This window comes from Rhinolophus ferrumequinum, chromosome 15 (genome assembly GCF_004115265.2).
Source record: "Rhinolophus ferrumequinum isolate MPI-CBG mRhiFer1 chromosome 15, mRhiFer1_v1.p, whole genome shotgun sequence".
Lineage (NCBI taxonomy): Eukaryota > Metazoa > Chordata > Mammalia > Chiroptera > Rhinolophidae > Rhinolophus > Rhinolophus ferrumequinum.
The window spans coordinates 20,708,738-20,728,026 of NC_046298.1; the positions used below are offsets into that span (position 1 = coordinate 20,708,738).

Sequence of the window (19,289 nt, forward strand, 5' to 3'; positions counted from 1 at the left end):
CAGTGATGCCCAGTAGAGAGGGCAAGGAAGACCCTAAAGCACTGGCACCAAGCTGGAGAAGCCTGATGCTGTGAAGCGGAGGCTCCTTCTGAGCATGAGCCACCCACACACACACTCCCATACCACCACCACCCCACCTCCTCCACCCCAACCTCTCCCCTTCCATCCGGGTTGGGGAGGGTGCATCACAGCAGTGAAGCAGGCAGAGACCATGTGGGCCATGGCTGAGAAATGCCTTAGGAAATAGACCAAAGAAACTTCTGATAAGCATTTGGGAACAGTATACCCTGAGAGCCAGCCAGGTCCTGGTGCAGGTGAGCCATCCACCTCAGTCCCATGACAGATCTCTCTAGAAGGAATGGTGTTAAAATGGATTTCTGCTTTTGAGCCATCAGTGCAAGAAATCAGGGGTTTGTGTAATTATAGCCCCAGGAAATTGTATGAAATTAGTCCTGGCCACATGGAGAAATCAGTGCAACTGTTAACTGGCTAAACCCCCAGTGACCCGCCTCTGCTAGGGAAGCACTGGACTCCTTCCTCTATTGTGGGATGTGATCCAATCAGTTCTGGCCAGTTGTGTTTGCATTTGTCTCTTCTGCGACACACAGAGGTGGTAGAAAAGTCAGTTATCTTTATCTCCACACGTAGTATAGCCACTGGCAGGAAATAAGATCTCAGTAACTTATTGTTGGAAGAATGAGTGAGCGAAAGAACAAATGAATATGGGTCAGCCCTATTCTCCCCCTACCCCCGTCTGTCTCTAATCTATATACTCTTATGTACATGTGTACATATAAATTTGTACGGGTGTTTGTTTTTAATGGTTATATCAGTGTCTCAAATATAGTTGAAATTCTGACCCAACCACAGTGATTTCTTTTAGGTCCCCAGACAGGATCTACAGTTTTTGCTCTGTTGAGATAGGAAGATGTCACTAGATCCATTAAGGACTAAAAAATTCAACATCCTAGAGAATGGCCGAAGTGCGAAAAACTGACCAATTTCTCAGACAACCAAGAAGTGAAATGGCAGCACCAAGGTTACATGTCTTCCACATGCTCAGGGCAGGACAGGGGTCATGCTGACCCAGGAAATGATCCCAGGCACAGCTTTGTCCCTGGACCCACCAAGACAACCCTAGTGATTAACGGGTATCAGGTGTCACAGCCGGTTGCCTTCAGTAATTGTAACAACTCCTTTTGTTTCCCGTGGGACACTTTCCAAATGGAGTTTTCAATGCCTGGGAACCCTCTTGTTGGCTGGCGAGAATGCAAGGAGTTTGCATGTTTACTGCGTTTCCTCTACTAAAGGCCCTGCCCTTTGGAGCCTTGCCCCTGTGTTACTGCCCAAGTATTTCACAAACCCTCTGTGTGCCAATTCTAGGTCATTCCCACCCTGCTCCTGAACACACACTTCTCAGCCCCGTTCTCTGGTGTCCTCTTACATGTGACAAGTCACACTAACTTCACTTCCCACAATTCTAACCACAACATTCTTACAGAAATTTTCCCTGACTGCCAAGATTCGTTCAATACTAGAGGGTAGGTAACATGAAAGTCTGAGGACATTCCCACAGTGTGCTAGCACCAGAAATCTGCACCTGGAGGAAAGAGACATCCTGAAGTGTGTCTTAGCCAAGCAGAAAGCAGATAACATAGCTTGTAGGCAAATACAAGGTTACAGTAGCTCTCAATCTGGCTTTTTTTATTAGCTAGAATTAAATTTGGCTAAATATGAGAGAAAACCCCAATTAACAGTGACTTAAGCACATAAGATACTTTCTCAGATGAAAGAGGTGGGGAAGGAAGCAGACAGAGGTGGTATTGTCAGTTTTATGAAGCTCTTTCCAGTTTTTGCCTCTGAGGTGACCGTGATACTCAGTTCTAACACGGCTGCCAGCCCCAGCCATCGTCCTCACGGTGCAGGCAGCAGACGACTTCCCACACGTTGCCCACAGTACTTTCACATATATCTCATTGGGTAGATTTTGGTCATATATCCACATCCAGCTATAATGTAGATCAGGAAATACAGCCTTTATTCTGGGAATACAGAATGTAGAACTGATTATAAAACAACTGGCCTGGTCTCTTCAGAGGTGACAGTTCTAGATTTTCAGACTAAAGAGACGTACAGGTGAGCCTTGATGGACTATAGAAGATATTTTGAGGACAATAGGGAAAATTAGAATATAGACTGAATGTTAGTTGATACTATAGAATCAAGGCTAATTTTCTTAGGTATAATCATAGAATTATGTTATGTAGGAGCATGCTTTTGTTTTTAGAAGATGCAGGCTATGAAGTACTTAAGAGTGAGGTGTCCTGACACCGACCACTTCCTTCAAAAGTGTTCATCAAACTACAGTATATAATGAGGTAAAAAGATTGATAAAGAAAACATGGAAAAGACAGTAAGAATTACTAATAGTAAGATAGGTAGAGGGGTATGGATATTTATTATACTATTCTTTCCATTTTTCGGTATGTCTAAATTTCTTATAATAAAAATTGGGAGTAGTTCTCTCTTTGGTTTGGTTGTTCCGCAGTCTTTTTCACGTGAAGTTGACGGGAATGATGTTCCTGTCGGTACTCGGAGCCCGTCTGCAGGTGGTGGAGTGAACCCCACAGTCTCAGCCAGGGCAGATCTCAGAGCTGGTGGGTGTTGGGGGGGAGAAGGTTGCCTCTTGTCCCTCGGCTTCTCAGAGGGTCTTCCCCCATCGCCCGGAAGGCAGCACGGCAACAAGGATCCACAAATACCATCATCTTTGTGAGATAACAACAAGACAGAAGATAGAAAATGAATCCAAGACATCTTCGTGGAGGCCTCAGCAGTCCATCGGGACACTACTCGGCAGAGTAGAACAGGGGCTAGACTTGCCATTCGGAGAATCTGTCCTCCTTCCACCGTTTCTGCCCATATGATCGTGGAGCAGGCACTTAACTTCAGTTTCCTTATCTGTAAAATAGGGATCATAATCACCGCTTCACCCACCTTCAGGGCTGAGGATCAAAGAAGATACTATGTGTGATTTGCTGTAAACTTACAAATGTACAGATTGTTAGGAAGATGACCTTGCTTGTCCCAGATAGAACTACTTCATCCTATTAGTAGTATCCTATGCCATTACCCAGACACCAGGACCAAACGAAGTTTTTCCACATTCTGCTTGTGGTGGTTTGGAAGTATCTCCACAAATTCTTTGACATTCCTCCCTTCAAAAATGGAACCTAATTCCCTCCCCTTGAGTGAGGGCTGGACTAAGTGACTCACCCTTAGGGTTGCTAGATAAATATAGGGTTGCTAGATAAAATATGTGATGCCCAATTAAATTTGAATTTCAGGAAAACAACAAATAAATTTTAGTACAAGTATGTACCAATTATTGTATGAGATATACTAAAGTGTGTTCATTGTTTATCTGAAATTCAAATTTAACTGGGTATCCTGTTGTTTTTGTTTGTTTTACTAAAGCTAACAATCCTATTCTAATGAATAGCATGAATGTGGCATAAGTAACAGTGGTTGACTTCCGAGGCCAGGTCATAAAAGGCATTCCAGCTTTCATGTTGTTCCCTCTCTCTGGGAGAAGCCAGATGCTGTGGTGTGAGGACAGACAGCCCTGTGGAGAGATCCCCTGACATGAACAGCCAACAGCCAGCACCAACTCAGGAGCCACACGAGTGACCGTCTTGCAAGGGGGTCCTCCAGCCCCAGTTAAGCCTTGAAGGACTGCAGCCCTGGCCAATGTCTTGATTACACCCGCATGAGAAACCCTGAGCCAGAACCACCCCACTAAGTTGCTCCTGAATTCCTGACCCATTGACACCATGCGGGATAATAAATGATTATTGTTTCAAACTGCTACGTCTGAGAGCCTCTGGCTCAGCCCTGGCTGGCACTGTGCTTCCTACAGAATGTTCCCTGCCTCTAAGGGGCTCCGAGCTTTGATTACTAGACCCCACTCTATCAGACCAATCAAGTGCCCAGGGCAAGTTTCTATGAAAGCTTTTTCTAAAATGTAATGGCACATAGTATGAAGTCTGTTAAAAGAAGATTTTCAGGGGTCCCATGAGGCCCTTTACCTGCATCAGAAGGAGGCACTCGGGCCGTGGGGACCAGTTCTGCTGATTCCTCGCTCCTTTAATCTCTCAAATCTCATGGTTTCATCTGTAAATATAGGCTTGGTGATACCTATTTGCAGGACTTTATGATGATTAGAAGTATTAAAAATAACACTTACTAGGAGGGTCGGTGTATTAAGCACTACTGCACTTCACATGTAATCCTCATAACAACCCTTCAAGAAGGGTACTGAGCTTCTCCCATTTTATACATTAGGAAACTGAGGCACACAAAATATACGACTGTCCATGACTAATAAGTACATAACATGCCTGGCACGTAGTATGCATCTTTGTAAAAGTTGCTGTGAAGGTATCCTTTAATCCTCCAAACCACTGTTTTTGCAGGTGAGAAAAATGGAGCCTCAACAGGGTTTGGTGAATCTCCTGCGGCACTCCAAGTCCACGTGCTCCCCTGACCCACGGTGAGTCATGGAATCAACATCCCTGGGACCCTCCTGTCCCCACTCTGGCTGGGATGTCATTCTCCTGATTTTACTTCCTCACTCCCAACCTTTCCCTGCTGGGGCTCCTGGCTCCCAGGAGGTGGGGAGTTACAAATTGCTGCCTCGAGATGGCATGGACCAGACACCTAAATTGGAGGCTGTAATTCACATCTGGCTACACACCAGTTTTAATGGACTGGCATGACATCAGTTCAAATTTTAAACACTGAAGATACCACATAAAACATGCAGATTTCCACCTTCTTTGATCAGATGAGATGCTGGCTGGCCCTCCTGGGTAGCAAGCCACCTGGAGCTAAAGAGTAAGGTTCTCTTAGAGACAGGAATTGTTTGGGGGGAAGGAGGTAGACAGCTTTTATTTGGGGGCTATATTGTTTAAATTTCCTTATGAGTAGGTATTATTTTCATAATAAGACAAAAGCCAGGGAAAAGATCTTTGAAAAAGATAGCAGGAGTCTAGATACTGGTTTCTTGGCAAAGAGTGAGTGGGCAGAGGGAGGGCCAGGCTGAGGCCGAGGTGGAAAGATGAGGCAACAGGACACATTACCACTATTGCAGCTACATGCCGCTCCACAGAGCTACCGAGAAATCAAATTTACAATACAACCTGTACTGCAGTGATGGGGACAAAGGTGATTGTGTTAGCTGTGAAGTTGTGCCAGACAGCAGCAGTCCTTTCCAGACCAGGTTTATAACTTTTCACTGTTTGCTTTTCGGTATTGAAAAGAGTAGCGTTTAGCTAATGACTACTTCTTCGGCCTCTTGGCCAGTATCGCGAAGCACCTTGAGAACCTGTCTGCCAGATGGCACCCTAAGTCACAGATCTGAAAGCCGGGAGACAGCAAGCACATTTCTTGTGATGGGTTGAATTGTCTCCCCAAAATTGATATGTTGAAATCCTAACTCCCCAAAACTTCCAAGTGTGACCTTATTTGGAGATAGGGTCTTTCCAGAGGTAATAAAGTTAAAATGAGGTCATTGGGGTGGACCCCAATCCAGTATGACCAGTGTCCTTAGAAGAGATCAGGACACAGACCTGGGGAAGATGATGTGAAAACACAGGGAGAGGACAGCCATCCACAAGCCCTTTTCTTTCAACTTTTGTCTGTGTTTGAAATATTCTCAAAATAAAGCTAAAACTTAAATAACAACAAAGATAGAACAAAAGAGTCAAGTTCCTGGGAAGGCTGCTGCAGACCCCAGGTAGCAGTAGCCTTCCAGAAAGGGCTGGAATTTAAGTCCAGGTTTTAAATGGCTTTATTTTTTTCCGTGATTTTCCTCCCCACAAATATCTCATGTCCTTGCAGTATTAAAAAGATTCTGGGATTTGAGTCTGGAAAAAATCCTGAATGCAGTTCATGATCTGACAAGTGACTGAAGAAAGCTGTGTATTGATTCTGGTGACCCTCACGGTTGGTTTTTAGTCTGAACTGGCTGCAGAGAAAGGGCTCTTGTCGTTTGGGCGATGCGTCCTGAGACAGAGTCCCTTCTCTCCTGATCCAGCCACAAAGTCTCACTTGAGTTAGTGGGAAGGTTCCAGATCACGCTTCCACCAACAATGTCCTCACCTCCGATGATCCGCTCCAATGGCATCTGTGACTCTGGTAAAACCCTGCTCCCTGGAAAAACAGAAAACAGCAATTTCAGCAAATGGTGGACCCTATTCTTACAGGAAGCCCACACTCACCTGGACTATATCTGCTCCATAAATGCACCTACCTCTCTCTCTCCCCCAAACACAGACCTCGTGCCCCCCACACTGTCTTCACCCAGAGACCTAGAGACATGAACACCAGGTCTTCAGGTGAAGAAGGCAGTCGATTCTAAGTCTAGACAGCTCCCTGGCATCAAGCCAATGTTACCAAATTAATGGGAAATAGCACCAGAACTCCTCTATAAACACCATTGCCTTGGAAGTCAAAGGAGCAATAGAGTAATTTTCCCCTGAGTTCACAGTGTGCCCCTTAAATCCTTTTTGCGTGAAGAATAAATACACAGATGAATATCATCCTTTTGGTTTGAGTCAATCAGAACTGATACCATATTAACTTCTGTTACAAGCCATACGTGGCCCCACTTACTTCAGAAGGGCCTCCAGCTCCCGTTTGACTCTGCCCACTACAGGCGGCCCCTGGTAGGTGAGGGCTGTGTACAGCTGCACCAGGGAGGCCCCTGCCCGGATCTTCTCCAGAGCGTCCTGCCCACTGCTGACACCGCCAACCCCAATGATGGGGACTCTGCCTGCAGAGAAGCACAAGGTAACACCATGAGGAAGGGCGGACGATGTGAGAACCAGGAGCTCAGTTTGGCTTCAGTCCTCAGCTCCCCTGCTGAATGCAGCAGTTCAGGGAACACAGATTCTGTTCATGACCCCAGAGTCCAAGCCACACACAAATCCGAAGACACGGACACTGACTCCTTGCCTTGCATGAGTGCATACATCTCCCGGATGGTTTGCGTTGATAAGTCCCGGAGGGGCTTCCCACTCAGCCCTCCTGTTTCACAGCGCAGGGCACCCTGGAGGCCAGGGGGGCGACTCACTGTGGTGTTCGTGACAATCAGTCCATCGATGCCCAACTGCAGTGTGAGACAGAGAAAGAGCCCTCCAGCTGTGGCACTGATGGATGCAGAGAAGCTTCCCTGGAGGGTCTGATACAGCAGCCAGGCCAGGCCCCCACACTTACAGCCCCCAGAAGCAAGACCTCACTAGGCTTCTTGAACAAGTGTCAGAATGAGCCTCAACGTGGCAATAGGTGCCATCACATAGTGCCACCCTTAACGTTCCATAAGGCAGGGTTCAATCCTTACAACCACCCACTTTAGAAAGTCCTGTCCAAGGCCTCCAGGTAGTAAGTGGTGGAACCAGGATTTGAACCCAGGGCTGCCAGGCTCAGTCTGTTTCCACTGCTCTCCTACAACACAGAGCCCTGGTGTTTGACTGAAGAGAAAGAATATGGGCATACCTCAGAGATATTGCAGGTTCAGTTCCAGACCACCACAATAAAATGAGTCTCACAATAAAGCGAGGCATAATCCTTTTGCTGCGGGGGGGGGCAACGATAGGAGGGATAGGGATCTTGACTTCTATTTATAAAAAATGCAATGCCTGTGAAGCACAATAAAACGAGGTATGCCTGTACTCCAGTCTAACCCAGACTGGCCAAGGATGCAAGCACAAGCTTTGAAGCCCTTGATGGATGAAGAGGAGGAAAGAGAGAAGGGAAGAAGCATGAGAAAAAGACACCAAACCAGCCCTCCGTATCACAGAATGGAAACCACAGGCTGCCGCCTGGGCTGGCCGAGCCAAAAGGGGCAGACGCTCCCCAGTCCCGACTCGCACCTCTCTCACCACACTGGCGATATCCTCTTTGTCCTGGGCCGTGAGGTCAGGCGCAATCTTCACCAGCAGAGCTGGCTTCTGTGCCCCCTTCAGGGCATCCCTCTCCTGCAGCACCTAGAGTGACACGTGGCCAGAGATGGGGACCCCTGAAACCACAGCCTGAGTGAGGGTGCAACTGCCCAGATAAACTAAAGCATAAGCAATTTCTCCTTTTTGGAAGACAAAGCCCTCAGTTATGCAAAAGACCCCATCAAGGCCAATCCGATTCCATTCTGTTGAACCAAAAACCCCCAAGGTTGAGTCCCTAATGTGGTCACTGACATCAGCTAATGTAATAAGAGCTAGACTTCTGTTCCTAAAGGACATAACAAAGGAATTCTGTCACAAGTACTGAAATGAAAAGTCATTCCATTCGTTCATTCATTCAATGTGCTAAATGCTAGGGACAGTGTAGGAAAATGAGAGACATGGTCCCTATCACAGACCTTATGGTTTAAAAGCAGGGACAGATAACAGCAATTAATTACTATTGAGCATAATCGGTGTTGAGATTAGGAGATTCGAGGTACAGTGAGGGGTCCTGACTGGTCGAGGTCTAAGGACAGCTCCTAGATAATGACATTGAAGCTTCCCCCTGTAGAAGGACAGGAAGTGGATAGGACAGGCTGGTGGAGTGGGACCTAGAGGTGTAATTGCCTACCTTGGTCAGCAGGTGGCGCAGCTCAGCCTTTCCCTGAAGGCTCCGCAGCCCAGCCGTGTTGGGACTGGACACGTTCACTACTAGGTAGTCAGCCAAGGAGCCCAGGACTCGCACCCCCTCTGCGTAGTCCGAGGCAGCGTCTACCGAGGTCTTATTCTTCCCCAGGTTAATGCCCAGCGGCAGCCCATCTGCAAATACCGCTGGTCAAGGTTTTGTCCACACACACCATTTCCTTGCCGTGAACAGCCCATGGACACAGCCTTTAGGCCTTCCCCACCAATGAGAACTTCCAGCACCAGCTGACAAATACTGTGAACGGCATGGTGCTGCTGCCTGCTGAGCACGAAACAGCTCACCACCTTTGTCTGCGTGGCAATGTTTGAGTAACTACCTGATGTTTTACTGCACTGTGCCCTTGTTCTTTTTAAAAAATTAATGGAAAATGTAGAAATTCAGAATGCAAATACTAGTGATAAAATAGGCATGGCTCACAAACGTAATACAACTGAGAACAGACAGAAATTAACAGGTGTGTCAGAAGGGGCAACTGTTTACTCTCAAGGGCTGCTCGTTGGACTTGGGTGGAGAGCCTGAGTATGCAGTTGTGAATAAAATCCAAAATTAAGAATATGCATAAAATACCGGAAAGTATTTTCAATTATCATGCCTAAAATGCAAAGGTATAATTATTTTATAATTTCAGTTCTCTGAGAAGGGCCTCCCCTTTATAACTAGGATGACCATACATCCCAGTGCTCAGGACAGCCCTGACTACTCCTGTAGCCTGCGCATAATTATTAATGCCTGCTCCCCATTCACTCTCCAAAGTGCCTCAATTTGCACAGTAAGTAAAACAGCCACCTTACTTAAAAATGGGATTATCACTTGACTTGCATTTTGGACTTTCAGAAAAATACATTTCAGAAACAGCCTCTGTGTGAAAGCAAGGGGTTGTTTGTACTTCTCCAAAGATACCGTCGTATTTGTACAGGTCAATAGTATGTCAGTGGTACTGGCTACTTTTCCATCTGATAGTTGGGAAAAGACCTGAAACATCAAGTTAGCTCACAAAACGTGTGTCAGGTCAGGAAGGATCAAAGAACAACATCTAGTCCTGCTGACCCCCTTCTCATACCCTAAATGTAGTCACCCTTTTATCATCAGCTTGAAAGTAAATGAGATTTGTATAGCTAACTGTGGGGGTTGTAGGGGAGGGGGCAGCGGGCTAGAACCCATCAGACAGGTTATATAACCAAGGTCTCCACACTTCCCATGTCTAGAATCCATCAAGCCAAAGACATTTAGAAGCTGTGATTCTTTGCCACACAGGTAAATTGGCTTGAAAGAGAGTATTGCTTTCACGTAGCTAATGGATCTTTCATTAATAGTCATCTGCCCAAACTGACAAGATTTTGGAGTTAGCCAGAAATTGCTGGATTACTCTATCCCCAAAGGGCACCACAGCTTTTGTCAACTCACATCCCTTGGCATGGTGCTAGTAATAAGCTGTCTTTAGGGTTTCTTGCTGCTGGTAAACAGCTACAGCTCTGCTACAGGATTTTGCTTCACTGCAATGAATTTAGCACCAGAGTGGGGGTGAGGGGATAGGCAAGGGAGGACAGGGGAGAAAGCTGGTGTGAAGAACACTGTGGACAAAGAAGGCAGAAGAGAATCACAAACCATAAAAGTCCTATTATGACCTTCAAAGTTCCCCAAAAGGTCTATAGTATAACAGGGTCTAGTGCTGTCAAAACGAGGGATTTCCAAACAAGGTTACTTCCTACTCCCCAAATCAGAGCTTGCTAACAGCCTCAGCCCTTTCAACTTCCTTCCTGAAATGAATCTGATATCCAGAGGTTTTTCTCATTTCGCCACCAGGACATCTAATGAGACTAAAACTTCCTGGAAGGAGTTCCAGAGGAATCCAACGGAAAGAAAGGCCATAGCCCCAAACAATCGAAGGTCTGGTGAGGACAATACAGCCCTACCCCGCTAAGTGCATCCTGAGGGACAGAGAGCAGAGCGGAGAGCCCCTGGGAATGAACTTCAGCATATACGAAGGTGCCTTCAAAAATGCATGGTATTTCCAGACTCCCAAATGCCAAGACTAGTTACCCTGAGTGGGGAGAGTGTGAGTACTTTTAATTTTCTTCTCTATGCTTCTCTGTAGTTACTAATGCTTCTATAATTAACATGTTTATTCGTACAATGGACAGGACAACAGAAGCAGAACAAGATGGCGCTCAAGCCATGCCTACATCTCACTGCCTGTGTGATCACAGGGGGGCCACTCTGCTTTGCTCACTTCCAAGCTGCCGCAGTTAAGATATAACATAGGTTACGTAACAAGGAAGAAACTAAAGGCATCTTTACTGAGTTGTGAAATTCCATTAAAATCTTGCAAACTGGTAGAACCAGGAAAATTCCTCTGGGAGAGGAACCCTGAGTTCTGTAGTGTTTTTTCTATTGCTCAATCATGTCTGTCACTAGGAACGTTCCTGATGTTTCTCCCACGTTTCCTCCCAATAAATGAAGAAAGCCCCTTTAACGCAGCCCCACTTTACCTTCTGTGAGCCTGGCCTGCATCTGCTGTCTGGCCCGTAACCTGTGTTCCACCACAGAGAGCCCGTGACTATTAAATCCGTATCTGTAACACAAAAGCAGATGAGGAAGGGACAAGGTTAGAGCCCTCAGCCAGAAGGCAGAGACTTTGGAGACATACATGGTTCTATGGCTATACATATCACTTTTAAAAGCAGAAAAGAAAAAAAATGAGAGTCAGTTCTCAAGACTTCCAAGATCTAAACACCCTGGACCTCCTAGAGAACGTGTCAGAACACTATCAAACACAAAGGGAAAGGGAAATTAAAATTTGCAAACAAGCCACCCAGCCAACTAGCACTGGATACAGCTCAGCCTCAGCCCTATAGCTGCCCCAGACTTGTATGAGTCCAGCACCCCTTCCTCTTTACCTATGCACCCCCCACACACACCCAGTGGAACCCACTCTGACAAGCCCATTTTTCCACCTCCTGCCTGTGCTCCATGAATGCACCTCCTGCCACTCTATTTCCCTATCCTTTCTGCCTATTAAAATTGTCTTCTCTTTCTGACTCAGACCACACTCTCCCTCTCCTCGTTCCATAAAGCTCCCAGACACAAATGATCCCTCACCTCTTGGCATTCACTGAGCACTTTGTACCGATCTTTCTCCTGGCTTGGGATCTATATGTATGCTTAAGTTCCCCTACTGGGTTATGATCTTCTTGAGGATCAAGGACATGTCTTATTTCTCCATCACCCTACCACTAGACACTCCACAACGGTAGTGACCTCATCTGTCCCGCTCACCTCTGTCTCTTCAGCCCCACTTGTGGGTCGTTGACCTTTGACCATTCCCCCTTCCTTTCTCTCCTGATACTGGGTGGGAATGATAATGACTCCGTTCCCAGCCACACTAGCCACTGAAGCATGACCATGTGACTGGGTGTGATCACTGAGATATAAGGTGATGCCTACCGGGGAGCTTCTGGGAACCACTCTCCCCAGTATGTAGGCTTCCTTTTCCCTTTCTGCTCTCAGACGTCCCCACGAAAAGACACAACCCTTGTAGCTGGGTAGCTGTCTTACAAACAAGAAGGTATGGTCCAGAGAAGTTGGGCCAGAGTCCTGACATTGCCGTGCTGCTCAACCATCCCTGGACTGCCTACTGCAGCTGTTCTGAGAAGAAATAATAACAAATGCCTATTGTTTAAGTCACTTTGTTACTTGCAGCCAAAAACACCTAACAGATAGAGTGGCACATGCATTTGCTGACTTGCTGAATGAATGGATGAATTTATTCATTAAGTTTATTGAGTGTGCCAAACAGAGCAAGGAGGCTGAACACACGGGCTCTCCGCTCTCGGCCACTTCTCATCTGCAGGATTCTGACAAGTACCGTCCCCCTGGAATCTCCAGTGACTTGGACGTTCTGAAGATATCGATCCTATCCTGCAATGTAGCAGAAAGATCAATAACTTGATTGCTAATGCTGAAAAATTTCCCTGAAACAATCACAATAAAGCGGGAAGTGCAGCCTAATAAACGTCACATAGGTCAGTCTTCCAGAAGGCCAGTAATGGCTACAAAGATGCCTATCAAACTCTCCCCAAGGAGGCGCTTCACGATTCTGTTAACAAAAAGTAGGAACTTCTTCACTTTCTGGGTTTGATATTGTGAAAATTGCACAGGGATTATAAAGAGAAGGTCTTTACACAATCTACAAGGATCTCTCTTACAAAAAGCAGCTGCATATATTGACTATTAAATTTTCCAGTTTACTAAAGGCTAGGGCTATACTGTCCAATCCAAGAGCCATTAGCCACAGGTGTTACTGAGCACTTGAAATGTAGCCAGTCCACACTGACAGATGCTGAAGAAAAAAATACACTGAATTTGGAAGACTTGGTAAGAAAAGAAGGTAAACAGCTAATTAATCATTTTTGTGTTGATGATTATGTTAAAATGATATGGGGGGAGGTAGAAAACGGTAAAGGGGGGTCAAATATATGGTGATGGAAGGAGACTTGACTTGGGGTGGTAAACACACTGCAATATAGGGATGATGTATTATAGAATTATACACTTGAAACCTATATAATTTTATTAACCAATGCTACCCCAATAAATTTAATAAAATTAAAAAATAAATGAATGATAAATAAAATGATGATATTTAGTATATTAAGTATTTCAATTAAATATAATAATTATCACAAATAAATAGAACATGTTACTGAAATTAATTTCACCTATTTCTTTTTACTATTTTATCACGGCGACTAGAATATTTTAAATTCCATATGGGGCTCGCATTATATTCCTACTAGACAGTGCTGGGCAAGGGCATTAGAGTAACAATGTGGGAAAAGCACCTAACATCAAATACACCTAAAAAACTCTAAAGTCAAATACACCTAAATCCATACCCAAGCTCTCAGGCTTATGGTCTCGTAGTTGTAGCTAAGTTATGTAGTTCTCCAGGCTTTAGCATGTGTACGTGTTAAACTGAAATTCCAGAACCTGCTTTTATGCCTGGCACATGGTATATGTTCACCATGATCCCTGAACATTCCAAGCGCTAGAATAATGTCCACACTGCATGACAGAAAAAAACATCCCATGCATCCTGCTGGGAAGAAGGCATCCCTGTCACCTCCGGGCCACTCACCTACCTGTTAATGATGGCTTGGTCCTCCGGGAGACGGAAGACTCTGGGTCTGGGGTTTCCCTCCTGAGGTTCTGGGGTAACACTACCTATCTCAACAAAACCAAAGCCCATCTTGTAAAGTCCATCCACAGCCTCTCCATGCTTGTCAAATCCTGCAGCAATTCCTACTGGATTTCGGAACTTATGGCCCAGGACTTTCACTTCCTAGGAAAAGGGAGACAAAATCAGAGGTACACAAGGCTATACCAGTGTCTCTTAAGGTTGGTTTCTAGCACATCTATGTCAGAATTCCCTGGGGACCTTGTTAACCATCCGATCCCAGGACCCATCTCCAGACTAAGGAATCAGAATCTTTGGGGGATGGTGGGCAGAATGGAACTCTGAAGGAATCTATTTTTAGTGGCACTCTGCAGGTGATTCTGATACCTGCCGGAGTTTAAGAACCATCAGGCTTTGTCATCCAGCACCAAGACTAAGGAGAAAAACTGTGTTGCCACCATGGGTTGGATAGAAGATAGGCACTATGTTTTCCAGTTACCGCTAACATTCATCCCTTCTTATCCACTATCTGTGGTGGGAGACAGTGGCCTGTTGGTGTCAGCCTCTAGCTAGTGCTATTCTGAAACAGTGTCAAGCAGCAAAATCCTTGAGTCAGCTTAGAAAGTCAGACCCACCTGGGTCCCTTCTCATCCAGGCTGATCCAAAGCCCAGTGATGTCCCCTAGACATCACTGTGGGGCACTAGAGGGAGCAAAGTGCTCTGCTAGGCAAAAGTGACAGCTGGCCTCCAGATCCAGTCTGTGGTTAGAGACAGGTTCTTCCCTATCAGACACTCTTATCCCACTCTTTACTCATTTCTGTTACACCAGGTTCCAGGAGATTCAAACTAGCAGTTTGGGATGAGGACAGCTTAAAGAAAAGAATGTTCTTTCTGATTCTACAGTGCCCTTCAGTGCTTACATATGGTAAGTCAGGTAAAATGCCACATCTGCTCAAAATTGCAGGATTGGGAAGTGAAAGGAATTCTAAGACAAAAAGGGGAAATACACAGAAAGAACCCTCTGATTTATAATAGTGACCCTTCCCCAAAGAGGTCTGTGTGCTTCTTATTTGTTGTTCTCATGTTCACAGCATTCTGATGTCCCCCATGTGGTAAGAGTCTGAGATGGAAACTGGCAGGGCTTACAGGAGGATGCAGATCCTAGGACACGGATTCTTCTGTTTTGTTTGCTGCTGTAACCCTGACACCCAGAAGAGCAGCAGGCACATGGTGGGGCCCAGGTGTTAATGTAGGACTGAATGATGCTGAGACAGGTTTTCACATGCCTTCCTCAAAGGGCTTGGCTACACATGCCTGTCACTAATGACTCTGGCATGTTTCCACATTTTGCAGAGGTGAAGACTGAGCTACCTGAGACCTCAGCAAGGCAGGCCAGTGGCTAAGGAGATGGTTGCCAAGTCAGACTCCATAGGTTTGAATCCTGGCTGTGTGACTGTGGGTAAGTCATTTAACTACTCACTGCCTCAGTTTCCTGATGTATAGATGAGGATGAGTTTTTCATCAGGGCTAACTCGGGACTCTGATTTTTCAAAAGAATCAGCACCAGCTGTGTAAATTAGGGGACACTGACCTTCACTTTGTATTGCACATGGTGTTTCAAGATCACCTACCAGCATGTCAGAGTCTTCAAACGTAGCACGAGGAATGAGCCCCAGGGAGGTGACATGAACAGCCAGCCTGTGGGCTGACTCGGGGTCCAGCAGCCCCTGTAGAGTCGGCATCAAGTGTTCAGCATAGAAATGCTCATCCCCCGTGGCCGTCAAGTAGGAGGCGAAGAGAAGTCCTCCACCCCCCAGGATGACCAGGGCATCCTGGGCCCGCTTCTGGAAAAAAGAGCCCATTGTCCAGGCTGTATGCAGCACCCTCTCTGAGCCCTTTACACCCACACACAGAGGACATAATGACATGTCACATGAATGATGTCCCTAGCTGGTCTCCGTTATTTCTACTCTTGCTCACACATAAGCCTCTATAATCAGCAGCTGTAACTACACTTCTGCTGACACACACTCTTCTGGCCCTGAAGGACTCCAGGCCTGAAGTTTCAATAGGGACAGTACTGGCCCCTAAGGGACACGTGGCAGGCATTTGGGAGGGGATATTAATAGATTTAGTGAGCAGGAATCCGTGAAGTCAGACATCCTGCATTGTTTCAGACTTTCTGGCAGATGAACTGTGCTGGTCATGTATGACTATTGAACATCCTACTGATATATTCAGTAGATAAAAAGTACCTACTCATGTTAGCTGTGCCTAGAACCAAACTATATTTCACCAAATAAACACAAACTGTCTCCTGCAGTTTTTATGTGCATTGACTTTTCCAGGAATACAATTACCTTGTAAATAGAGGGATCACTACACAGTTTTGCACAGAACATTACCAAGAATTGTTCACTATCTCAGAAAACCCCATTAGGAATGGTTCAGTGCTTTAGTTGGGGCAATTGACAAACATACTTGTAGCACTAGAATTTCTAAGTAGAGGCTTAAACACTTGACTATCACACTAGGTGAGTCATGCCCTAACATTTACATATTGAAATACATATTTTATTATAAATTACTTTAATTTCTCTTTACATTCCAGTTAGGGCTTTATGTTGACTTTAAAAAATTATACACAGAAAGATTACATTACACATAAATTCTATTTCAGGATAATAAAGGGGGTTGCAAAATATTTTTTTTAAGGAGCATTAGGTCTTACTGGGTCAAGAACCATTCTCCTAGCTCAAACCTGGTACATACTTTTCTCTAATATTCACTGCCAGATGTTAAGTCACTCATTCATTCATTAATTCAATCATCAAATAGTGATTGAGCACTCATAGGTGGGCTAAACAGACCAAGTCCCTGCCTCCATGGGGAGTACAGTCTTATGAGGGACAGAAATCAATGATCATGCAAATATGTAACTGTGACAATTGCTATGAAGAAAAAAGTACTATAGGGTAATGGAAGAACCCAACCTTATAAAAGAGGTAGGTAGACTTCCTTGAGGAAGTGACACTGATATTAAGAGGGTAAATAGGAGTTAACTAGGAGGCAGTGTGGGTAAGGAAAAAGTCGAAGGGCTCTTTCCGTGGCAGAAGAAAATGTGATGCACCCAAGGAATGGGAGGAGAGGAAAGGTTTGTTTGGAACCAAGGAGTAAAAGTATGGCTTAAAAAGAAGTTGGGGAGACAGGCAGAGGTTTTGGCCAGAATTAAGATTTCGGTTTTGTTCCCTAAACAAAGACGTGACATGGTCAGATTTGCCTTTAAGGATCACTCTTAGCTGTTGATTGGTACAGATCAAGTATTCATTGTCTCTCTTCTGGTCTCCAGATTGAGGGGACGCCCCTTAATGTCTATCAACAAATATCCGAGCACCGTTAGTTACATAGAGCCCTCGCCCTAAAATTTTATCTAGGATTGGGACGTGTCTTCTTGTAATTTCATTCCACGTTGGATGCTGCACACAGTGCTAGGAGACCAAGTGTTCACTGATCTCTGTGCCAGGCTCATTAAGTTTGTCCCACGCGCGCTGACATCTGCCCAGACATGCACGTGCCGTTTACACTCAGACCGAGTACGTGAACAAATGCACACTCACGAGCCTTTGCGCGCGCGCGCACACACACACACACACACACACAAACGGGCCCACGCTCTCGGAGTCGCCTCCCGTCCACATCTGGCCGGGGCTAGCCCTGCATTCCCCACTAGCCCTGCTCTCATTCGGACTCTCTCGCCACTGGAAGAGCCCGAGTTTCTAAACTCACTTTCAGCTGTCTCCACGCCATGCTCCTTCCGCCACTAGGCCTGCCTCTGTCCCATTTCCATTGGAGGAGATGGTGGGAAGACGTCTAATCCCTGCCCCCGAGGCTGCCAACTCACCAATCGTCGGGCAGAAGGGTGGGTCGGGCGCCTCTGCTCCACCCCGAGGACCTGGTTGGACGCTGGAGCGCGCGCGCGCGGGCGCAATCGCAACAACCACGCCTCTTCCGCTCGCCAGCCGGACTTCCGGTGTCCTTTCCGGGCGTCGCGGAAGTGCAGTTAGGCAGACGGTGGAGGTCTTCGCAGAGTTCGTCAGCATCCTTGCTACCTGGACAAAGACAGCTTATATGTGGTCTTCATTTCTAAGCAATACTGTCACCAAATTTTTTGATCATTTAAGTTAAACATTTTATTGATATGCTTTACTCTAGGTAAAGCATGTATTTAGAAAGTATATATCAGGCACTTTAAAAAAGGTTGAAATGAATTACAGAACTGTAAAATATCTAAGTAGACTTTAAAGAAGATTGCAACAACATCAGGTTTCGCTTTAAAAATGCTTAAAATGTATATCTTTCTATGTATGTACATATGTTTATGAGGATGTTGGAAAATTAATACAAATTGAAGGTACACTGCACCCACACCATTTCATTGCAGCAGAGACTTGGACTCCTCTGCTAAAAAATCTTCCAAATAAATTGCAATCTTTTTCCTAGCATTTGAAACATTTCAGTTTTATAGTTCAGTTCTCACTACTGTCCCCCAAGTACAGCCCCACACACGGACAGACACACACAGAACTATTTATAAATACTTTCTCACTTCTATGCATTTAACTTACATTGACTCCTCCGCTAAGGTTTCATCTGTCTAAATGTAGCCAACGTTACATGGTCAGTTCAAGTGCTGGAAAGAATTTCTTCCTCAGCTGAACCTTCATACATCTAGGCTGTACCTTTCTAGTAGCATTTTCTTTATTAACTACAATTATTGTCTTTTCTTTCCTAATTAGACTAAACTTTTTAAAGTAGGCACCATACCACATTAATCTTCCATTTGATTACTGCCGTGTTTTTAAAACTGAGGGATGTATTGGGGTAAACATTTCAGAAAATTTTTAATTTTAGTGTCCAAGTCCATAATGATTTTAAAGAGTAATTGTAAGCATTATTTGGATAACCAATTGAACTCTGAAACCTGCCAAGTGATTTCAGTGCCCACGTTTATTTTGACACCAAGAGGTTAAATACATAAATGATGAATGTGCTACAGGTAACCAAAATGACACAGGTTTTTTCAGCAAGTTAAAGAAAATTGAGAGAATTGACTCTTTCCTACTGCGTGACAAATTCAAAAGGATCTATGCAGCTGTAGGCCAGAACCGTGTATATCTGACAAGTGGGTATTCAGCAAATTTGAATTTCATTGGTTTTCAGTTTTGTTTGTATTTAATTTGTATTCATTTTTTCATTAAATATTTATTCTTTGGCTTTTATAGTGATATAACATTTAGGATAGAGTTATATAAGAGATTTAGGATAGAGTAAATATTTAAGAAACAATACAATAATTTAAATCCGTGGTTTTCTTTTTTCGGAAAACAATACATTACTCAATTTTCAG

At 45.0% G+C, this 19,289-nt stretch overlaps 2 protein-coding genes across 5 annotated transcripts in view; one reads left to right on the forward strand and one right to left on the reverse strand.

Annotated features, from left to right (window-relative positions):
- Positions 1–1,738: 1,738 nt before the first annotated feature.
- On the reverse strand, positions 1,739–17,812 carry DHODH (dihydroorotate dehydrogenase (quinone)). Of its 4 annotated transcripts, XR_004425211.1 has the most exons (11): positions 17,669–17,801; positions 15,514–15,726; positions 13,848–14,047; positions 11,196–11,278; positions 8,632–8,819; positions 7,932–8,045; positions 7,015–7,168; positions 6,673–6,832; positions 6,160–6,210; positions 4,086–4,170; positions 1,739–2,958 (listed from the first exon to the last, which is right to left on the reverse strand). XR_004425211.1 is itself a non-coding variant. In XM_033129465.1 (10 exons), exons 1-10 carry the CDS (start codon positions 17,687–17,689, stop codon positions 2,955–2,957), a joined length of 1,188 nt encoding a protein of 395 aa, XP_032985356.1. In that variant the 5' UTR covers positions 17,690–17,801; the 3' UTR covers positions 1,739–2,954. The 4 variants fall into 4 exon arrangements, 3 of the variants coding, with proteins under 3 accessions (XP_032985356.1, XP_032985354.1, XP_032985357.1); XM_033129465.1 differs by lacking the exon at positions 4,086–4,170; XM_033129463.1 differs by lacking the exons at positions 1,739–2,958; positions 4,086–4,170 and having other exon boundaries at positions 4,549–6,210; positions 17,669–17,812.
- The window catches only part of PKD1L3 (polycystin 1 like 3, transient receptor potential channel interacting), a 66,043-nt gene continuing 64,491 nt past the window's right edge, over positions 17,738–19,289 (forward strand). The window contains 1 exon segment of the mRNA XM_033129221.1: positions 17,738–17,974. Coding sequence (XP_032985112.1) covers positions 17,738–17,974 — 237 coding nt within the window.

Excerpts from the sequence above, each read along its gene's own strand:
- DHODH (XM_033129465.1), bottom strand. The coding sequence starts at position 17,689 with ATGGCGTGGAGACAGCTGAAA. Across the intron at positions 14,048-15,513 it reads TTGAAGACTCTGACATGCTG|GAAGTGAAAGTCCTGGGCCA; the intron begins GTAGGTGATCTT and ends CCCTTTTCCTAG. Across the intron at positions 8,820-11,195 it reads GCAGGCCAGGCTCACAGAAG|ATGGGCTGCCGCTGGGCATT; the intron begins GTAAAGTGGGGC and ends CGGTATTTGCAG.